The 22,270-nt window shown below is 50.2% G+C and overlaps 2 protein-coding genes across 2 annotated transcripts in view; one reads left to right on the forward strand and one right to left on the reverse strand.

Moving 5' to 3' along the window:
* The window catches only part of OSTN (osteocrin), a 24,467-nt gene extending 8,104 nt beyond the window's left edge, over nt 1–16,363 (forward strand). The window contains exons 2-5 of the mRNA XM_019503485.1: nt 4,432–4,533; nt 8,897–9,093; nt 15,144–15,236; nt 16,027–16,363. Of these exons, the coding sequence (XP_019359030.1) occupies nt 4,432–4,533; nt 8,897–9,093; nt 15,144–15,225 (381 nt within the window). The 3' untranslated portion in view covers nt 15,226–15,236; nt 16,027–16,363. The remainder of the gene's footprint in view (nt 1–4,431; nt 4,534–8,896; nt 9,094–15,143; nt 15,237–16,026) is intronic.
* Nucleotides 16,364–19,066: 2,703 nt separating this feature from the next.
* The window catches only part of UTS2B (urotensin 2B), an 8,699-nt gene continuing 5,495 nt past the window's right edge, over nt 19,067–22,270 (reverse strand). The window contains exons 4-5 of the mRNA XM_019503486.1: nt 21,286–21,379; nt 19,067–19,690 (exon numbers count right to left, since the gene is read on the reverse strand). Of these exons, the coding sequence (XP_019359031.1) occupies nt 19,665–19,690; nt 21,286–21,379 (120 nt within the window). The 3' untranslated portion in view covers nt 19,067–19,664. The remainder of the gene's footprint in view (nt 19,691–21,285; nt 21,380–22,270) is intronic.

Here is a 22,270-nt window from a genome sequence, read left to right on the forward strand (position 1 = left end):
ACATATTTGTCTGGTGTGAGTCCAGAAAATGTTTGCATGGAGGATGCTAGTCTCGTAGTGCTGCCCGTGGTATTTTATGTACTCTCTGCAGCATGGATGGGAACGAGGGGTCCAGTCCTGCAGCCCATCTTCACTGAAGTACAGTGGTCTACTCCCAGAGATAAAACTGATATATCAGGCCTTCTATGAAAGCAGGACCCTTAAAGAAGGGAAGCAAGAGATTACGGGTCTAGGCTTGTGTCTGGTCTAGACACAGATGATGATACACCTAGACTAGATTAAACACTGCGTCTAGATTAGTGATAGGCTGGATTATGGGTCTAGCGTGTCATAGTGACAGATCGATAAATGCAATCCATGAGGGTTTTGCCTGGAGCAATCCTTTACAAAAACATGGTGCCAGTCACATTTTTTTTCAGGACACTTTAAAACTGATGGAAATAGCAGGAGTTCAACAGTAATGCCATTAGCAAGATGGCCAGATATGGGAAGCAATAGCGATCAAGTGTTTTTAGTGGTGGTGTCACAGTGAAGCCACAATTTTTCAAGGGTGAGAGTGGTTTTGGGTGCCTTTCTTAAAGACGTTATATTTTCAGCTTCTGCCCTCTGTAAATCACACATTTTTGGAGGTTTCAATGCAGACACCAAAATCACTAGTCACCTGGGAAAACCTTGTCCAACCTTTTTAAAAGTTAAAATGTAGCGGGTTGCACTTGGTTGGCATGGCTGATAAAGGGAAGATGTTGCCTTGAGCAAGAGGTTGGAGTAGATATTAGGGTCCTTTCCAGCCCTAATAGTCTATGGCTTGGTGAATGAAGCCCATTTTAAGATGGGGGTCTGAAGAGTGAATTCACTAACCGGGTTAATAATAAAGCACACGTGAAATGATTGTAAACCGAAGCTAACTGTGACACTACTGCATGTATCTGATTAGAGACCTGGACTTTGACGACTCAAAAAGCACTTATTCCTGCAAAGATATTGTTAATAACGTAAATTATCTGGCATTAACCACTTGTATTTTTGGAGGATGCCTTTTCCCCTTAGTCCCATCTGCTTTTTATAATTTACTGCATTCTACTGAATCTCCCATATCTCATCCGTGCAACAAGAACAAAAGAGCTGATCTAAGCTATTTTTGGACTTGGTAGTTTTTAAAAAAAAATTTATTCCTTCCTTTCACACTTTTTTTTTTTTTGACTGGTAGGAACACTTGAGATAAACAAGGCTGGGCAGGAGTTTCTGAAATGACTCCTATTTCTGAGACAGGAGTATCTTGGGCTTTATATGGTTACAGATGCCTGTAGGATTTCTGGCCTCCTCTGACTTAAGTCGTTGGAGGTTTTGGCTCTTCCTTGCTCAATGCGAACTGTGTTTTTGCAAAAGCTCTGAGCTATCTGTTGCAATTTTGAATGCTGCTGTCTTTGTAAAACACTTGGCCATCATCCTCTTAAGGAAAACTGGCTAAATCGTCAGCTGGGCCCTGATCCAGCTTCCAGGGAAGTGAGTGACTCAGAGCGATAAATTCAGCTCACGCAGGTGACGCCAGATATTTTTTCAGTGGCACTTTTCAGGGTGATGAGCTGGGGAGTGGGCATGTGCACTATGACACTGTCGGATGGAAACACAAGGGTTGCACCCACCATGGGACTCGCCTCCTTGTGAGCCTGGTACATCGCACGGTAGGTGCTTGTGCTTCCAGAGCAAAAGGATGGGCGTCTTTGGCCACGCCACCATGAAATTCCCAAAGTCCATAGTGTGGTCCTTATTCTGCTCTGTTCTCCAGCCCTGTTAACACAGAGATCTGCCAGATCCTGCAAGAGCCAGGTCCAAATGCCTCGGTGAGCATGGTACCCTAGTGTCATTACTGTACGCCTGGGAGAGGAGTCGATGCCCAGTGCCCAGAGAGGGAGGGATCACAGGGCAGCGCCTGATGTCTGGCCTCAGTTCTCTTGCCACCAGTCAGGCCGGGAAAAACAAAGCACGTGTGATTTATACTCGCTGAGTAATCTTTGCAGGCCGGTGAAATACGATCGTCTGAATGGAAAAGAACAATGATGCCCGTTAATATTTTTGACAAGGTGCAGGCTCTGAACTCGGTGATGAATTACTCCGTCTGGTTTTCATTCAGCCCGCTTGTCTTGGAGATGTCATTTCGCTTTTTGTTAAAAGAGAAACTTTCTCTCAAGCCCTCGGGTTTGAGGTTGGAGACGTAGCGGTTCGCGTTCGGGCAGGGGTGCTGCTTTGTTGTGGCCTTTCGCTGGGAAGGCGCTCCGGGCAGACTCCAGACCAAAGCTGCGGCTGCTTTCCCCTGCCTTGGTGTGGGAGGAGAATGGTCTCTTTTATCTTTAATTGTGTTTTAATTGGACGTGCAACACAGACTCTGGATGACTGCAGGGATTTAAGTTTTGATGCATTTTGAGCTAAAATAGGGGTAAAACACACAAGTCTGTCTGGAGCTGTGTTGTAGTCATAATTCGGCTGGGGCAAAAGATGGGCTTCCGGCCAAGCTCAGATGGCTTTTGCAGGGCAGAGAAGCCAGAAGCTAACACACAGCTGAGATGTAGCATCATCCATTCTCGAGGTGCAAGGGGAAGGTACACCTACAGAGGCCAACTGATAACAGAAGTGAGTGGAAGTGTTTGGGCATCTGGAAGAAGTCAGAAAACAGATGCAACCAGAATCAAAGCTGGTTACGCATAGGAAGCACATTCGTGGCTGGTACAAGTGACTATAGCCGCTGCTGTTCACCCCCTTCTCCCTCCATAGCCAACGTCCGGCGGGAGAGAGTCCAGCTCAGGGCTCGGGTATTTTTGCCAGTGACTTCAGTGGGAATGGGAGTGGGCCCTCACTTTTGACAGCTTCTGGTTCTAATTTTGCTGGTGCCCCGGCTGGTTAATCAAGTGTCTTTTGTGGCTCAGGTGCCTCATGCTTCTTTTCCTTAACTTGCCAGCGGCTGTGTTTAGCCCTTTGCTCGTGGGGATGAGGGAATACTGGTGCAACCAGATGAAAATGGGGCATTTAACCTGCCCACTTATTTATACATCCTCCCACCCTCCAAGTAATCAGGATGTGGTTCCCTGCAAGGCGATGGGCTGCCACTTCTTATTCCAGTGCAGAGCCACGTACAAAAATGTCTGTTGCACAGATTAAAAAACACAGATTACACAGGGCCATGGCTTTGTTTGGTTTGGAAGGAGAGGATCTGGGGCCCCACCTACCCCTCCTTTGACTCAATGGAGACACTTTGATGAACACCAGGTCAGGGTCTGGCCTGTGATTTTCTGTGCCCTTGGGTCAAATAAAAAGGTACCAAATAGGATACCCAAATCCTGAAAGCATAGGTTGAACTGATGGGAAACTGTAGAAGCAGGCATGAATGCAAGCCTGGCCTTGACCTCCAAATATGAGCCCAAAGATACTTGCCCAGTTTCCCACTTTCATAGTGTGGGAAAATAAGCAAAGTGTTTTTGCTGGGCATATCCTGCCTGAGCTGATGAGAGCTGCAAAGTGGAGGACAGAATAACCATCATACATCACCAGGGTATATTTATACATCCCATCTATTTCTGGCTTCCACCAAGAGAGTCAACAAAGAGTGGCAGCTTCCGAGTTGAATTATACCCTCCCGGGCTGGGCTTGCTAACAGATTAACGAGCAAATCAGCAGACATGAGAAGTCTCCCTCCCACCCACCCTGCTCCTATTAAAATCTGCACAGAGGTTCCCATCCAGTTCAATGACAGGGTTTAAATCCCAAACACCCCCCCACAGTGACCCTCTCACCCTGCACAGCTCGAAACAAAGCTATTTCTGTGCTTTAGCCACTATTTAATGTGTAAAGGCACCCTGCTTACTGCCTTTCTTCCATTATCAACCCTAATTTTCTAAGAGTGGCTCCTGCTGCAGGACAGAGCCCTGGGAGCGCCCTACACGCTAGGCTACAGAGTCCCGAGACCTCTCCTCCTTGCTCTTCCTGACCCCGTTAATCTTGCGCTCCTGTCTGCAGAGCGGTGCAGCCCTGGCAGCTGCAGGGCACCGTGCCCTGCCCAGCTGATAGCTGCTCTCCTGGGCAAAGCGGGATGTTGGGGTGGGTTTTGAATTGGGTTTCTTGTTCCCTGGGTGAGGGTTGTCGTCTTGAGGCAGTGCAATAAGAGGGGAATAGCAAAACCCCCTTTGGGAAAGACACCTGAGAGCCCCACTCACTCGGTCCTTCCTGCTACTTGCTATAGGGGAAGGAGTCTGGGAGGAGAGTCTCCAGCTGTAGTAGCTCAGACTTGGGACTCCTGGGTTTTCTTCCTGACTCTGCTACTGACTCGTGGTACAACCCTGGGCAAGTCACTCCCTCCTGCTCCTCTGCGTCCTTCCCTCTCTCTGTCCTAGCTCTCCCTGCTCTGCTCTCCTCGACTCAAGGGCTTGCTCTGCTTTGCAGATGCCGCAGTGTCGACTGGTGGCGGCAGCGCCCTTCGTCCTGGCAGTGACCCTGCTGCAGTGGCACGCCGGCGCGGCGCTCCTCGCTGAAGCCGCTCCAGAGGTACGTGGCTATTCCTGAAGCTGTTGCCCTGAGCTCTAGCGATGTTGCATCCCATGCACAAGGACAAGGTAGAAGGCAGGCGCACAAGGGCCTGCAGAGATGCAGTGGGGGTGAGGAACCCAGTGTGGAGGAAATGGCGATGAGTGAACCCAGCTTTTCTGCCCGTCCTGTGCAGCTCTCCCTAAGAGGCACGGCTCTGCCCCCAAGGAGCAGGCAACTTGTTCCTGCTGGTCCCCCCGGTCACATCCTGTGGATGGGACTGAATCCTGCACAAATCAACCCCAGGGGCCAGAATGGCTTAGCCAACGTCTTCAAAGCAACGCATTAAAAGGCATTTGCAGGGACAGCCCCTGCCCTGGATCCAGCATGGTCCAGTGGAAAGAGGGAATGCCATTGCCTTGCAGGCAAGAGGAGACCAGGTCCAGTCAATCTCATGGCTCTTCTTCTAGACCTCATAGTAAGAAGTTTGGTATCTCTGGGCCTGGGCTCCTGATGCTGAGTTTAATCTGGGTTGAGTTATTTCTTACAGTCCATGAAAATGAATCACAGAAAATGAGGGTGGAAGGGAGCTCGGGAGGTTACATCTAGTCCAACCCCATGCTCCAAACAGGACCAGCCGCAACTACATCATCCCAGACAAGGCTTTGTCCACCCAGGTCTTCAAAACCTCCAAGGAGGGAGACTGCATCACCTCTCTGGGGAACTTGTCCCAGTGCTTCACCACCCTCCTCAAGATAAAGTTTTTCCTAATATCCAACCTCAACTTCCTTTGCTGCAACTTGAGCCCATTGCTCCTTCTGTCATCTGCCCCCACTGAGACCAGCCCAGCTCCATCCTCTTTGCAGCCCCCCTGCAGGGAGGTGAAGGCTGCTATTCAATCCCCCTCGGTCTTCTCTTCTGCAGACTCAATCAGCCCAGTTCCCTCAGCCTCTCCTCACCAGTCCTGTCCCCCAGCCCCACAACCATTTCCATTGCCCTCCACTGGACTCTCTCCAACGTGTCCACATCCTTTCTGCAGTGGGGGGCAGAACTGAAGCGCATGAACCAGTCCCAACTAAACAGCCCTTGTCCCTTCGTGTTCCCGTCACTGTCATCTCAGCCTCCGCCCCTCTCCTCCCATGTGTGTCTTACCTCCATGAACTGGATCCCAGCCTCATTTAGGCATCCATCCTGCGCAGAGACCCACACGGCCCATCACCGCTGCCAGCAAGGAGTCCATTCAACTTCAGCCAGGCTCTGCAAGGGTCCCAGGTTCAGGGTCTTAAAAAGCAAGGGCTTTGGGGCAGAGTGAAATCCGGATCCATCGTTGTGCAGTGCAGTGTTATGCTTCTCTATTATGAAGTTAGGTCAGATTTACACAATCCCAGAAGTAGCCACTACCACCCACAGCAGGACTTGTGCGAGGAAGAGGAGCATTTGGCTTCCCATGACCTTCAGCTGAGCGCTGTGTACTGCCCCACTAGGTACTCCTGTCATATCGGCCTTGTAAGAGGAAGGTTATCCGTGCTGCGATGAAGTAACGAAGAGGATGGTGAGAGTGCCTGAAGGCGTGCATCAAGAACGTGGACTGTTGCTAGACTTCCTGAGCTGGATGGGAAATGTCATTTCCTAGCCTGCATCTTCCCATAGACCATCCCTGAAGTGCACTGCTGCCTGTGTCAGGAGGCCGCAGCTCTCTTCCTGCATTAAAATCCTAGAAAAGTGGGGCTGGAAGGGATCTCCAGAGGTCATCTAGTCCAACAACCCTGTCTAAGGCAGGACCAGCCCTGTGCAAACCATCCCAGAGAAATCCATCATCTAACCTCTTAGAAAAAACTATCATTAACCCTGCTGCATCACAAGGCATCACATCTGAATCTGCCACAGATGAAGCCACCATCCTGCTATTGTTAAAATACCCTTGAGAGGTCCCACATAGGTGCCATACCCCGCAGCTAGAGGAAGGCAAAACCTCCACAAGTTGTACCAATCTCACCAGGGGGCAAAACTCATTAAGGGACCATTGGAGAGATGGAAAGTCAGGGCCTGATTCGGTTCAGGCTAGGGTGAAATTCTCTAATTAAGACTCTGCAGATTCTTCCGCAATCACGAATCTCACAAAAATAATGATTACCCAAGTGTCTGCAGCGATGTTGTTTTAAACCCTCCATCCATCAAGCAACCGCATGCCCTCTGTGAATGGTCACAGAGCAGCTGTGGTGTCTTTGGAGCAAGACTCAAACCCGTCTCTCTGGAGCCAGACTCACGATGGCCGCAGTCAACTCAGGTGCAAGAGGGCCTGGAGGCTGGGGAGTCCAAAGGTGGCTTCCCTCCCATGTGAGCCATTGCTGGGGTGGCTGAACGATGCTAGTTTGGGTGGCTAGGCTCACTGGGCCCTTGCCCTGCTTGTGAAACATGTGGGGGCACATTGCACGTGCATTAATAGCTGTCAAGCTTTCTTGCCAGCAATGAGAAACCCAATGGCTGCAGTCTGCACCATGAAGAAACAGCGCTAGATGATGGAGAAGCAAAGGATTTTTGTGAGTAATAACTGTTAGTGGACTAATAAAAGACCCTGAAGACCTGAAAAAGGAAAGCACAGAATTCAAAAGTTTGTCTAAATCTATCCCAACCTGCAGTTGGTCGAATTAAGGATATCACCCACAAGCTCCAGGCCTCGTGCATGTGTCCTGGGCTATCGTAGCTACGTCACTCCAACACTTCTATGACTCTTTGAGCACAGATATCTCCTGTCAGCTGCTGATAATCAGGATGGCTGCTTGACTGGCATATTCCTGCTTCTGTCAGAGCCCATGCCGATTCAAAGGTTTTATCTGCACTATATTTTCCAAGCATGATGGAGTTTTTTTTAATAAACTAAGTGAAAACTCCTTTACGTGCGTCAAGTATAGCAATCCAGTGCGAAGAGAATGGCTTTCTTGTTTTGCCCCACACTGCTCCAGGGGTTGGGAGATGACACACGTGGTCTCTCTCATTTATTGATTATAAAGTTGATAAGAAGAGATGCTAGGGACTTCCCTTTCTTTTGCTTATTAATGAATGGCTCCCTGAATGTAGCACAATTGGAAGAAGGAGCTAGAGAAGGCATCTCCATTTTGCAAACCTAGTGCCCAGATCTTGGCATTCCCACAGCAGCTCCAGAAGAAACTCCTCTACCACCTTGCATTAAGGTATTGCTTTTGAAACGAAGGACAAGATCCACACCTGACTTTGATGTAACTTCCTTTCCCATTTCAAGAGAAATTGCTCTTCTTTACTTCCACTCCCAGACAATTAAAGCCCCACCAAGCAACGGCCTGCCTCCATAACGGTTTGGGGTGAACCAACCTTGGTACCTTTCTGGTAAAGCATTGTGTATTTGTGCAGGAATTAGGGATGATTTGCTGAGCTGGTCAAACATCAGAATTTGGAAATGTCTCTGGAAATTAATTTGCAAGGGATTTTTACATTTTGAAAGACTTATTTTAATTTAAAAAAATCATGGAGTTAATTGGAATGTAAACAAAAATTAGCAATAGTCAATAGGGTAGTGTTGGGGTGAGATTATAATTGTGATGGTCCAGGAAGGTTGCGTGGTACCCACAAACTTGTCTGTATCCCTCCCAAATGTAGGAGACCTAATAAAAGAGATCACCCACCAAAGTCAAGGGGCTGGAAGGGACCTGCAGAGCTCACATCTAGTCCAACCCCCTGCCTGAGACCAAATCAGCCCTGTGCAAACTATTCATAATTTAAACTTGTTGTAAAACTACCATCACCCCTGACACAACACAAGACCTCACACCCAGCCCTGCCACAGGTAAAGCAGGGGAACCACGGCAGCCGGCATCCTGAACGCTATTATTATACAGTCAAGAGATCCCAGGCAAAATTCCCCGTCATCCTTGCCTCTCACACAATTAAAAATGTTATTTAACTAGTTACAGGAAGTTTGCATGCCAAAAGCCCAGACCGCAGGGCATGAAAAGCACTGATAACCACTTTGAAAATGTTTCCAATAGAGGAAAGTTTTGTGTTGAAAAAGCCAGGTCATTTTTCAGGGGGAAAAAAGGATAAATGTCATGAGGCGCTCACAATTTTTCATTGAGAAATGACTGACCTGCAATGAAAAAAATGGTTTGCACAGGGAAAATGTGCCGCAACTTCAGTCTCTTGCAGTAACAGTGTGTTTGTGGGATGGTCCTGACCACTCTCCATCATGACGGGATGGTGGAGTTGGGGCTGGTCCTGCTCAGAGCAGAGAGTTGGACTAGATGTGACCTCCTGAATTCCCTTCCAGTGCTCGTTTTCTATGAGTCTATGAAGTTTTATTTTTTTTCCTGAAATTTCAGCCTCAACCAGTGCTGTCCTTCTTCCTTTCCAGCCCATTGACCCCTCACGTCCCACACCCAGCGAGGACAAGTCAGCCACTGACCTGGCCGCTAAGCTGCTGCTTCTGGACGAGCTCGTCTCCCTGGAGAATGACGTGATTGAGACCAAGAAGAAAAGGAGCTTCCCAGGGTTTGGGTCTCCCCTCGACAGGATCTCTGCTACCTCCCTCGATGTGAAAGGCAAGCAGAAGTAAGTTGGGTGGCCGGCCGGCCGGGGCCAGGCGAAGGCTGTGTGTGAGATTCATAGATTGACCTCTGAAAGGCTAGCTACTCATTTCGATTTGGTAGCTGATTTTTTGGTCAGTGGTGGGGCAGCTCAGAAACCGCTTGTTTTGCTATTGCTGCAAGATGTCGAGCTCTCCGGCTGCAGCGAGCAATACTCCCTGCAGCTGGTTTGTCCTTGCGGCCAAACTCAACCCACGCAGGACATGCAAGGGATGGCAGCCCTCTTCTGCAACCCCATGAGTGACCTGTGTGATAAACTGCCATTCAGGAAGCAAAATGTGGGGGTTTAAAAGCAAAGGGACAGGGTCTGCTCACCATAACTGAAAGCTCTGAGATCTCTCTTGCTGCTACTGCTGGTGACCCGCTGCTCCCTCCCAAATGGAAGTCCTGATCCATTAAATGTCTAAATTTGCATTATGATGTCTTTTATTAGACCAACTAATAAAAATATCACGCTATCAATTAATAAAAAATAAGGTTTAATAAAAGATTTACCCAAAGAACCTATGTCCTTAGACCTATCCCTCTTAATCACATTATTAAAGTTAGCTGCTAGCTTAATATACTTTGTTGAATAGGGGCTTTGGTTGCAATAGTTTTTGGCATTGCATTTTTTTTTTTCAACTATCCTTAATAGTTCCTCTTCACTTCTAGGCCCCAGCCAGTAAAAGGCAAAATGCAAAATTATTAAATCATCAGGCAGGATCTTTTACTGATCATTTCAGAATTGGTTCCTTTCTGTGCAGAAAAAAAATGCACTGTGCTAAGTGTCTTTATGCAAAGGTGGCTGTTTGGAGCCTTAGTTTGACAGGAGGTGGCTGACTTTGCACACAAGCATGGGGAAATTGGTTGTTACTCCTGGTCGGTGTGTGAAAATATCCGTGCAATCAACATTTCCCGGAAAGAAAAGAAATCGCAGAAGGGGAGAAGGAAGCAGGAGTGAAGCTGCCCTTGTTTTTCTCCCATCACTCGAATCAAAACAGAGTTTCCTCCAGGACTAGCTGGACTCTGACATGTCACAATACCACAAGTGTCTCCTTCCACGGCACATCCAACCCAATTGCTGACCTTCGAGAGCCTGACTTTGTTTGGAGGAGCAGACGAGGTTTTGGCTCCTAGACGGAGCCATTTGAGGTTCCTCGAGCGCTGCGTTTTACACAGCTGCATCTCAACCCCTCATCTACCCAGCTGCCAGACCACAGGAACATGATACGATAATGTGAAGGATCTGTCAGTCGAGGCATCTGCAGATGCAACTGAAACAGGAACCGCTGTGCGAGTAGAGGGGCCCCCGGTGCCCAGCGTGGTGCCCACCAAAGCCATCTCCTCCCTTGCGAAACTACACCTCAATGGTGCTCCTCTTCTCAATTGCCAGGATGAGAGGAGTCTGCTCACAGGGGCTCAGCATGGTGAGGCTTATGGGAGATACTCTACAGAGACAGTGAATTCGACCTTTCTGCCAAAGTGACCACAATGGATGATCATTTAGGAAGGTCCAAAGAGCGCTGGCATCGGAGAGGACACTTGTATGGTCAAGCAGTTTTCCTTCTTTTAATGGCCTTTGGTTGCCTTCGTGGTTTCCCTTCCACCTGCCGATCCACTTTGGAGGTGCCTATGATCTGAGATGTTAAGGCACCAGTGAAATGACCGAAATATTTGTTATTTCAGGTGATGGCTTGAATCTATTAAGCAAAAAAAGGCAGTGATGTTTTCAATATGCCATCATTTTTTATTAAATACGGTATCTCTGGACAAGTGAGGAGCCTCCTGTAGATAAGGCTGGGCTGCTTCTGTCATGGGTTATTTGGCTTTTTTCTCCTCCTTTCCTCCCAGTCTTTCCAGCTCCATTTTACGCTGCACCTGGCCCGTTCCCTTCCCCTGCATTTCCCCTTCCCCTTTTGTCTTCATTTCCCTGCCTGATTCAATGTCTTCCCCCATGCAGAAAATAAAAATAAAAAATTAGAAATTGTAGCAAAAGCTGGAGATTTGCTTCCAGGACCCTATTTACTCTGCTTACATGTCCTGCCCCTATCCCACCCTCCATCCGTCTGATCCCTTGTACCCGAAGCTCTTCAAGTGCTGGGTTGTATTTGCACAGTGGGGCCCTGTTCTGGGCGATCACTGGGCACTGCTATAATGAACCTGCTGATGATTAACAGTAATGCTGTCCACAGCAGAAACATTACATCACTTATATGCCAGGGCAGCTGTTAAACATTGGCCAAGTGTTTCATGCTTTCCTCTACCTGTGGTCTGCACAGAAGACACTTGCTTCAGTCTTCAGCTAACTGTCTTGCTTCTTTCACTGAAGAAGTTGTTTTTGCTTCTTGGGCCCCTGAGTCCAGAGCTAAAACTTGGGCTATTTTTTATTAGACTAACTCAAATAGTTGGAAAAAATCTTCTTTGCAAGGTTTTGGGTGCAAATACCCTTCATCAGGATGAGGAAGCATCTGCAATTGGTCTGTGCCCTTCCTGGGTTTACAACTGTGCTCTTCCTCCATTTACATCTTCACTGACTGGCTTTCTTGCATGCAGACAAGCCTGTAGCTTCTTTACCATTCGGTCCCTCCCAGAAGAGCGTGCACACCAACTGCAGATGCTTCCTCAGCCTGACGAAGGGCGTCTGTAACCAAAAGCTTGCAAAGTAGAATTTGTTCAACTATTTGAGTTGGTCTAATAAAAAATATCAAATTTACCCAAAGAACTTTGTCTTCCTCTGTTCTTAGACCAACGTGGCTACAACCAACCTATACCCCTAAAACTTGGGATAAAGTTTCACCTGCTCATAAGAGAGAAAGTTTTGAAAGCTTGGCTGAAAGCAAGAATGAGTTCCCCCATGCGATGTGATGAGACAGAAACTCCATCAAGTTTAGCAACAGCTACCCACTCCTTTCTCTTTCCCTTGCAATAGATTCATAGATGTTCGGGTCGCAAGGGACCTGGGTAGATCATCGAGTCCAACCCCCTGCCATGGCAGGAAAGAGTGCTGGGGTCAAATGACCCCAGCAAGGTACATGCCCAATGCCTGACCCTTGCAGCTCAGGCACCTCTGTTATAGGGGACGATGCTCTGGGTAGCAAGCTTCAAAAGATGGACAGAGAAGCATGTCATAGCCTCAGTCTGCCGCAAGAGGGACCAGCTCAGCTGTAAAACAGCCTCTGAGTTTTATTTTAGTGCTTCAGGCTCCCACATTGTTACAATAATGTGACTTTTCTGTTATGTTGTTTTTTTAATTCCACCCTGTTTGCAATTGCACCTTGCAATGAGGAAAGGTGCCAGATAGGAGGATATGAGAAATGAATTCCCATTTTTATCGCCCTTCACCAGGAAAAACGCAGCTCGAGGGGCAGTCGTGCAAGCTTCTCGGCTACTCGCCTACTGAACCTGGAAGTTCATTTTCCGCGTCCCCACTGGATGTGAAAGCTTTTGTAAACGGTGCTGGTTACCCCCTGGAAATTGCCTAGAGAGTTGCAGAATCACCACTTGCTATTCCTAAAATGATAGAAAATGCAGAGGTCTTCCTGTACAACCTCCTGCCCAAGGCAGCATTATCCCTGTGCAAAGTGTCCCATACACACCCATTGTCTAACCCAGTGTTTTTCATCCTTTTTAGATTCAAGGCACCCCTTGGTTGACTCAAGGCCCTCCTCAGAAATCACCAGCTCTTCATTTTCACTTGTTATTTGCCTATAGAAAAGTCCTAGTGCCATTCTTCAGTTGCAAAAGAGCTCAACAAGCCCACAGCAGGGCAGAAGGTTTTGAACCCTCTGGATTCCTATTTGAAATCTCTGGGTTTATCTTTTGAATCATGTTTGCCTACCTAACTGTGCTGCACCTCTTGGCACCCTTGAAAGGATCTCAAGGGCCCCAGCTGTGAATCCCTGGTCTAATCTATTAGCCATCGGGGAAGCCAAGTCTACTCTAAAAAGCTGGTTTTGTCATTATGGGTGAAACAAGGGTAAGAAATGCTCCTTCTTTCCTTCATTTTGTAGCGGCACAAGCAAGGGTTTCACTAGGAACCTCTTGTCTTCGATTTTCACTCATTTAAAAAACAATTACTTCCATCTCACGATCATGTTTGCTGCTATGCTCCTCTCTAAAGCAAGGGGGTCAAACTCAAATCAATCGGTGGCCCATCTCTCCAGCCAGCACTCAGGGGGTTAATACCACCACCTCTGGCAAACTACGTTTAACGCTTTGGTTGAAGTGCTGCATTGCAAAGGACCCACTTCGGACAGGAGAAGACAACCCCCCTCCTAGCTTTCCTCTCATTCATCCCTCTTGCCCCTGGATGATGCTCATCCCTCACAGTGACTTGTTTGATTTAGCTCTACACATCCTGCCATCCCGGGCATGTCCCACCATCTGCTTGTACGCCGAGCACGTGTACAAATCCTCCTAGGCTTAAATCCTCGGTCCGGACTGGTTTAGGATCGACATGCATAGATTGCATTAACCAAGCAGCCACTGTAATATAGCCACCCTGAGGTGGAGGGGGACAAACCCACCTTGGGGCAAAAGAACAAGCTCGGGGACGCCTACGCTTTTGCACAGTGCAGCATGGAAAATTGTCTGAAAGCAGGAGAGCTTGCCCAGTGCCTGCAGCAAGAAAACAAACAGAGCAACACAAGCCCCGTTGACACGGGTTTCTGCAAGGAGCCACGGCCGATAAGCTGAAGAGCCACTTGCCTCCTGGGAGGTGCCGGCTGAGTGCTACCCTGGCATAGAGGCAGAGGCTGGGCTGCGTCTGCAAACAGGGAAGACGTGGCTCCGTGCCACGGCTGAGCAGCCCCGGCTCTGGGCAGCTGCAGGTGCGGACATGTCCCTGACACAAGCGCTGGCCCTGGGGCACTTTGCAGCGCACAGCGCCTTCTCACACCCCTTCCGACCGCACGCGTGGGCACAACCCTGCCTCTGCACCGAGGCCTCTTAGAGCAGCCGGGATGATGCCACAATACTGACTAAGGTCCTGGGTCAGAGACCAGTATTAGCCCACTTAGCAAAATTAATTTGCACAGCCCAGCCCCTCTCTCCTCTGTTGCTTTCTTCTCGCCTGGCTCAGAGCCCTCAGTCTAAGGAGGGCAGTGACCCACCGCCATATGGCCTGGCTTCCAGTCATTCCCCTGTGCCCTGGACTTAGGCTCTCTATGCTCCCTGCAGGCAAACTCTCCATCTTCAGGCCTTATCCTTAATCCCTATCAGCCCCATGGACCAGCTGGGTGTTTGCCACTCCATGTGCTGGAGTATGGGGGGCAAAGAGAGCATCTGTCCAAGGGGCTTTAGCAGGAGCTTGCAATGCATGGGTAGTGTCCTGGGTTGGCTGAGCTCTCCTCCAGCCTGCCCTGGTTCAGAAAGCATTCCCGGGCTGCTCTGGGAAGGGTCACTTTTGGTAGCAAGTGGAGCCCAAAAAGATGTTGCATTGCTTGAGGCTGGGAGAATTCATCTGAGGAGGCTTCGGGGTGCTTCAGCCCCACAAACTTAGCCCCCTGTCAGGAAGAGACCTTGGGCTTTTGCAGTGTGGCCCTTTTAACAGTCTCAGCATCCAGGGCAGGCCAAGAACCACTGGAGTAACATGTGATGCAGGCTGCCAAGGGCTTTCCCTCGATATGCCCAATGTCAGGGACATGGCAGGCTTCTCAGACTACGGGGCTTGTAAGTCTAGGGTGTCCAACCCTCAGCACGCAGTCCAAAAGCCTACCTGTGCAGCAGGGGATCTCCTAGAAGAATGGGAAGGTGGCATAACGGTCACAAAAAGGAGCATTTCCAGCCTTTTATTTGTGCTCTTCTAATGTTTCCTGGAAACAGGTAGAGCTCTTTTGCCTGGTTTTGAGTAACCAGGTGTAGCCTCCTACCTCACCAGCACAGCCATCCCAATCAAGCCCCATGGCTGAGGTTGGCAGGTCACAAAAGCAGAAGTCAGGGCAGATAGACACCAGTTGGCATCAAGGCAGCAAAGAGGCAACCTCTGCCTGGCTATTCCTCTGAACTTGCCCTGCCTGGTTTCTCTTTGTGCAGGAAAGTGGTGGAGCTGCCCAAGAGGCGATTCATCCCCATAGACCGGATCGGCATGAACCGCCTGGCCAACACCAAGGGTTAGCAGACCGGCAAGTAAGTGGAGCTCCGCAAAGGGAAGTTCAGGAGTGCGGTGGGTTAAAATCACAGGGCCAAGATCTCCTCCTGGTTGCAAGTATGCAATTCAACCTCCCAAGCTGCAAGGTCCTAAAAACACCAGAACTGGCAGCGACGGGGTCAGACCAGGTCCATCTTGCCCAGTCTCCCTTATTGCACAGCATCTCTCTTCTAAACTGGACAGGCCTGGCCTCATTAGTCTTGCCCCATGTGGAAGCCCCTCCATACCACTCGTTATCCTTGTTGCCCTTCTCTGGACCTTCTCCACTTCTTCTATCTCCTTTTCCAGGTGTAGGGACCAGAACCAGGCACCATAGTCAAGGTGTGTACACACCATGTATTTATAAAAGGGCATCACAATACTTTCCATGTTGTTTAAAATTCCCTTAATAATCCTGAACTTTAATTTCCCCTTTTGATAGCTGCTGAGCCTTGAGCTGGTATTTTTTTGTGAATGGGCTGTAATGATCCCCAGCTCCTATTCCCGTGCAGTAGCGGCCAATGTGGAGCCCATGACAGTGTAGGTGGAGTTTGGGAGATTTTTGCCCATGTGTATCACTTGACATTTATCTACATTGAATTGCATGTAGGTCATCTTGTATAATATTTTCTTTCCCTCTGTGCATTTAATTCTAATGCCAGAGGTTAGGGATTTGTAACGTGCATGACAAAGCTAGTTCTCTGAGCTTTGTCTTCCCTGGATCATTCTTGAGTTTCGTCCTCCAGATCGTTGAGGAGAATTTAAATATCATTGCTTTTATTTCTGCAGAGGCATCTGAAAGATGGATGTGACGTTGGGAACGTTGCAGAAACTCGGAGGATGCTTCCAACCGCATTTTGTCATTGATTAACGGTTCGACATTTAAGGAATTGACTTCATGCAAAATCTGTTTCACATTGCCTTTTCCAAGCGGTAACAGATCCAATCCATCAGATCAGACCTTCCTCGCAGCTGCTTTCCGTTCCACTGGTAAAGGCAACAGAAAATATGTGTATATAATTTCATTGCATGGCAATTTTTTTTTTTTTAATTTGCACGAGTTCATTATCCCTGCAAGGACTATTAGAATTTTTGGAGAAAAATAAAACTTTTAGAGACACCAAAAGGTGTCCATGAGCAGCTGGCACCTTTTGCTTTGCACGTTTAATTTAACGGGGACGTTTGGTCGGTAGATTTTGGGGCAGCTAAATGAAAGAGTTAGCCATCCTGGGGACAACGGCGGTTTTTACTCAGGAAAAGCTTCTATGGATGTGAATAGGAGTTTGCCTGAATAAACGCCATGTAATATCTTAGGGATTGGCTTGTAGTGATCTTTCCTGCCTTGTTCATTTGTTTGGGAGACACCGACCTGCTGCAGGGGTCTTCCCTTCCTATGCCTCTCAGCTGATTATCCTGCTTCCACCCCTCTTGTGCCGTTTGAGGGGTGAGGTGGAGATTTGAGGTCCCTGGAGGGCACCTGGCGGGAGATTTGGGGGCAATAGTGGGCAACGAGGAGGGCCACCCACCCTGTGAAACGTAAACTGGAATAAAGATGAGCCTGCTTCTCAGCTTTGGGGTTGGCATCATGCTCTGGTCGTCCCCAGCGCTCGGCAAGCTTGATTTGGGGAGTTGGGTCTATACTGTATAATCAGTCATTTGAGCAGCTCAAACCTGGACCTAGACTCCGGGGGTGGTTTATAATAGTGCCTCAATGGGAATAATGGCATCAATTAATTTGGGAAGGAGGCTGTGTGCATACAGGATAGCAAGGGGCAGGGAATGGCAAAGGTCATCTCTACGAGAGTTAGAGAAATAGATTGTATCAAAGCACAATGTCCAGCTTCAGGCAAGGGGGCTGCAGCCTGGGGGAGAAATGAGTTTGGTACCAGCCTCCCAATCTCCTCAACTGCAAAGAGAGCACAACATGATGCCTGTGAGAGAGCTGAGGGTGCAGGGAGAGCCTGTGGCCAACTGTCTGATTAGGGCCAGGCTGTGGGATATGCGTCCTTGCAGGCCCCATCCTCCTCCCTGACCCCACAAGGCTGTCACAAGCCGGGTGCACGTGAGACGTGTCTGCTGCAAGCTCAGGGACATTTTGGTTTTGTAAAAATTCTCCATTTTGATCATGTCTGAGCATCTCCCCAGCCTGTACCCATCACCCTCCAAGCTGGGTGCTCAGGCATGGGGCTGGCATGCCACGCAACTGGGCTGCCCCTGTACCTGCATGCAAGCAGCACTCAAGGGAGATCTGATTTGCCTCTCTGTGGGCACGTCTATACGTGCATTTATGTGCATCTAAACTTAATACGCCTTTGCTTAAGATGCATTAGGAGAATTTAGGCACACGTCTACATGTGGATATGCTAATGAGCATTAAGGCACATTAAATTTAGGCATGAATAGTTAAGTCACATTAGCGCATGTGTAGATGCACTAATGTGCATTAACACAGTGCGTATCCATTGACACACACCACATTAATGTGCATTAGCACCTCTACGTGTGTGCTAATGTGACTTAGCTATTAGCACCTAATAGCAGGCATCAAATTTAGGCTCAATATAGCTTTAAATTCCCATTATTAAGATGCATTAAAGGCACACATATGCCCTTAATGCACCTTAATAATGGTGATTTTAGGCTAAGCCTACTAAAAAGAGGAAAGTGTAGATGCGCCCCCGTGTGTTTCAGAGCAATAAGGTTCCAGGCTGGAGAGCAGTCACTTGCCCAGAGAGGAAGTCCCTACCTCATGCAAGGGGCTGGTTTATGGTCTTTCTGTTCCCTGTGACCAGCCCTTTCCAAGAGGAAGGGCCAGCCCACAGCTTGCCATTGCAAAAGGGAGACAGAGGGGGGCTTTCTGCCTCCTTAGCTTATGTTTCGCACCCCCACGGTCACTGCTGGATAGTCCCCCAAGCCCAAACTCTGTAGGCTGCCCCAGGTGTATAAGGCCATAGGGATTCAAGGCACTGCCAGAAAAGAGCCAGCAACAAACTCAGCTGCAGAGACCACAGGCTGAGCTGGCTGGTGACAAGATCCCAATGACCTCTTCCACCCTAAAATCAATGAACTTTGTCGCATTTGCCTGCACACCCCAACAACCACCCTATAGGATCTCTCCAATGCCACTCCATCCATGAAGGCTAATAGTGCAATTGTTACAGCTTCACGTTGCGCTTGTGAGTCGTGCGGTGTGATGGGAAGCAGATGGGGCACAGCTGGGCTTGCGGACCTCAGCTCAAATCCACTGCTCTGGTCATCAGAGATAATCAGCTTGTTGCCCACCAAGCTGGGAACACTGGGTATGGGGCAATGGGCAGAAAAGGCCGAACGCGTTTCCAAGGACCAGAGAGAGCTCCCTGCAGAAAGGGCTGTGTCTGCTGCTGTTGCCATGATAGGAGCTGGCACATGAGGCACATTTCCACGTGCACACCACATGCATATGCATAACCCTGCGAAACGCAGAGAGCTAGCGGTAGGAGTGGCACGTGCTTTGGGAGTGATCAGCTTGCTGCCCACAGCTCCTTGGCGGCGTGTATCAGATGCAGCATTGTCAGAGGTATAGGTCCCCTGCTAAAGGAGCCTATAGGGGACCTTGCCGCTTCCAGCATAGGCCCGAAGCCAGGGAGTGCAGAGAGGAGAGTAACTGGTGTTTTGGAGGAACGGGTCTTCATGCAGACCACAATCCAAGCCATGACCAACGACATGATATGGCCGGCTGGGATCGGAGGCATCTGTTGAGTGAGACCCCCTTGCTGCACCCATAATGAACACCCTCCCCAGTCCCTGCACCTTCTTTGCAAAGAGAAAGGAAACCCCCAGGATGCCCGTGCAATAGAAATGGGTCTTTCCTCTTTATTGAGTGATATCCAGCGGCTCCGTTCTGTGCCTTTTCTCCCCACCCCGAGGGAAACACTGAAGGATGCATACAGTGCACACGGACAGGACTCGCACACAGACGCATCAGGGCTGCCAGCCCGTGGGCCCCCACACCGCGCTCAGCCCACCGGTGCCAGCTCCAGGCCCATCACCCTCCTGGACATGGGTTGCTGCTGTCAGGTGGGGAAGGGGCGCAGGGATCCCTGACACCACCATGCCCAGCTCTTGCAGAGGGCAGGAGCTGGCTGGGCATCCTCCCAGGGCTCGGAGGGATGGGGGGCATGGGGGTGAAAGGAAGCATGGAGCAGTGCTGGAGGAGGCAGGGAAACCCAGGGAGCACACTAAAAAACAAAGCAAGGCAGAGCTGGGAAGACAGGGTGCAGCAGGGCCCAGAGGGGGAAGCTGGTGCCCACAGGGAGGGGGCTGCAGTGGTGTAGCTGGACCCCTGCCCATCCTCACTCCACCGGGGAACAGCAGGACGATGAAGCAGCGAGGCCGCAGCCTGGCAGTGTGGGGCTCATCTCCTCTTCCTCCTCCCCTTGGGCCAGGCCTCAGACGCAGTATTTCCAAAAGCAGGCTGCGAGGGGCAAGAGAGAGAGAACTGTGAGCGGGGGGCTCTGGGGGTGAGCTCTTCACACCTCTCCTTCCACCTGGGGAGTGGGATTACAACCCCGGGGAGTTTGTGGAAGCTTGGGGGTCTTCACAGCAGCTGGGGCTTTAACCAGTGCCCATAGCCCTGCCATGGTGCCCCTTCTCTTCCCCCGGCGATGCGTAGGGGACGCTGTCTGGGCACCCCCATGCAGCTGTGCATGAAAGCAGGGGCAGAAGGACACCTAGGGCATGCAAGACAGGGCCTCTCTCTCCTGACACGGGTATCCCTAAGCTTGCAATTAAAGATTTTTTTTGCAAAAATCTGGTTGGTCTAATAAAAGATATCACACCCGTACCAAGGTGTCTCTAAGAACGCAAACAACCCACCCATCCCCAACCATGGGGTTTTCCAGGAGAAACAGGCTGGAGAAGACCTGAAATGATGGGATGGGAATACAAATACCCTGCCTCCAGGGCCCTATAAAGCCAACCCACCCCAGCCCCCTTCCTCTGAGCTTCTGGGAACACTGAAAGGAAGATGATAAGGGGAGAAGGAGCCAAACACTTTTGAGGGTCGCCTTATTGGCTGATTTGGAGGGGCTCTGAGCTCCCAGACGAGCCCCACAGGTCAGGCCTGTATTGGGACTTCTCTATGGTTTGGGGGCTGCTAGGTCCAGGCCAAGGTTCAGAGCACAGGTTGGCTCTGGGTGTGGTAGCAGCAGGTAAAGGGGGATTTACAGCATCTTTGTGCTTTCTGCATGCAGGACAAAACTGGAGCAGCCCGAAGGAGCAGCCTCCTCTCTTCCCCAAGCTCCTTGCACATGGATGCTAGCCCTATCCTGCTCTGGATACGGCCTCCCTACAGCTCAGGGTGTGTCACCTGCCATCACAGCAGCATGCATGGGCTGGGACAGCCCCTCGACTTTGGTCCAGACCCATTCCCACTGCTGGCTGAGTTAGTGGAGACATCACTGTGTTCAGGGGAGGAGCTGGTGAAATGTGTATTTTATCAGCACCAAAGAAACCCAGGGGCCATAGGGTCCCCTGGGTCAAGGACGTGGCTTGAAATGAATTGGGAGAGAGCCCTGGAGCCTCAGCGAAGTGGAGAGCATGCAGCCCCCCACGTGGCTCCAGCCCTCACCGAAGCAAAGACAGAGACCACTGAGGCAGGAAATCCAGGGAAAACTCCCTGCTCAGGGCTGAGCGGGGCCTGCCCCGTGCCAAGCTGCACCTGCACTGATGCCCCCGCATTGCACTGCTGGAAGGCAACAGGCAGATGCAAACCCCTGCCCCTGGATGACAAAAACCGGGGTGGGTTTCACACGGCTCTGAGTGCTTTATCCATCAGGACCCTGCACTGAGCTATTAGGTGCAGGCTGGGAGCTAAGGGGCTCTGCAAATCTCTGGTTTCTCCCCCAAAACAGTCCACACTAGGGTGTGCACTGCAGGGCCAAATGGATGTGGGACCCATCAGCAACCAGGCCAGGTCAGGGAGCAGCATGACCTGGCCCTGCCTTAGTCTGGCTGCCGTAGAGGGGAGGCAGGACACGAACCCAGACCCCAACCCCAACCCCAACCCACCACGCTTCTGCGGGTGCGATGCAGCCAGGCTCTCCAGGGTGTAGGCCATCTCAGAGCCCTTGTCCGCCAGCAGCTGCTCCTTCAGCCTCGCCAGCTGGGTGAAGCAAACACAAGCAGGAATCAGCCACCCCCTCCGTGACCAGCCATCAGTCCTCCATACCTTCCCCCATGCTTCTGCTTCTCTGTCTCTCTCCATGAGTGCAAGCCTTGCTCAGCACGGGGGGCTACCTCGACACAAGGTGCAACGGTCCCAGGGAGGTTTGCCCTGAGACTCCTGCTGTCCTGTCTCCAGCCTGAACTGGTTGTCCCACAGCAATGGCATAAATGCGGAGAAGGAGCAGCCTCTTCCCTTGGCAGGTTTCCCTCTGCTGAGCCTTCCTATCCCCTCTCTGGGCGCTGGCACTTCAGCGCAGAGGGGCTATAGAGGATTTTGCAGCTTGCTCACTATGGGCTCTTTGTTTCTTGCTGCTGGGGAGATATTTGCAACCCTGCTTTACTCCACTCTTATTCTCACCATGAGATAAGCAATGAAAAGCCACCCTGGGTGCATGAGACTGCCCCCCGATCTCCCTGCACTATCTAACCCCAAGCAGGGCTGGGCTGAGCCTGCATCCTTAGGCACGTGCTGTGGCAGAAAGCCACCTTGGTTTCTCCCCAAAAATCTCTGCCCTGTGACACTGTGATTTAAATCTCTGTGCTGTGACCATTCAATTAGGGTGGGCCCAGCACACAGGGGACCACACCCTCAGCCTGTCTCTTTAGGGAACTGGAGCTGGCTGCATTCCTGAGGGAGGGGGAAACTGCTCCCTCTGCTTACGTGACTTGCATCACTTACCTGGGTGAGGGGCATCTACCTGGGGAGCTGGAATCTGCCAGGTAACAGGTGATGCATTTCAAATTGGTTGGCTGGCAGCCAACTGGGGCTGACCTCCGCTGGCCCAGGTGAATGAGGTCACAGGGGCTATATAAGTTAGGACAGGGAAGG

This window comes from Gavialis gangeticus, unplaced genomic scaffold, assembly GCF_001723915.1.
Source record: "Gavialis gangeticus isolate Ggan-Ray unplaced genomic scaffold, GavGan_comp1, whole genome shotgun sequence".
Lineage (NCBI taxonomy): Eukaryota > Metazoa > Chordata > Crocodylia > Gavialidae > Gavialis > Gavialis gangeticus.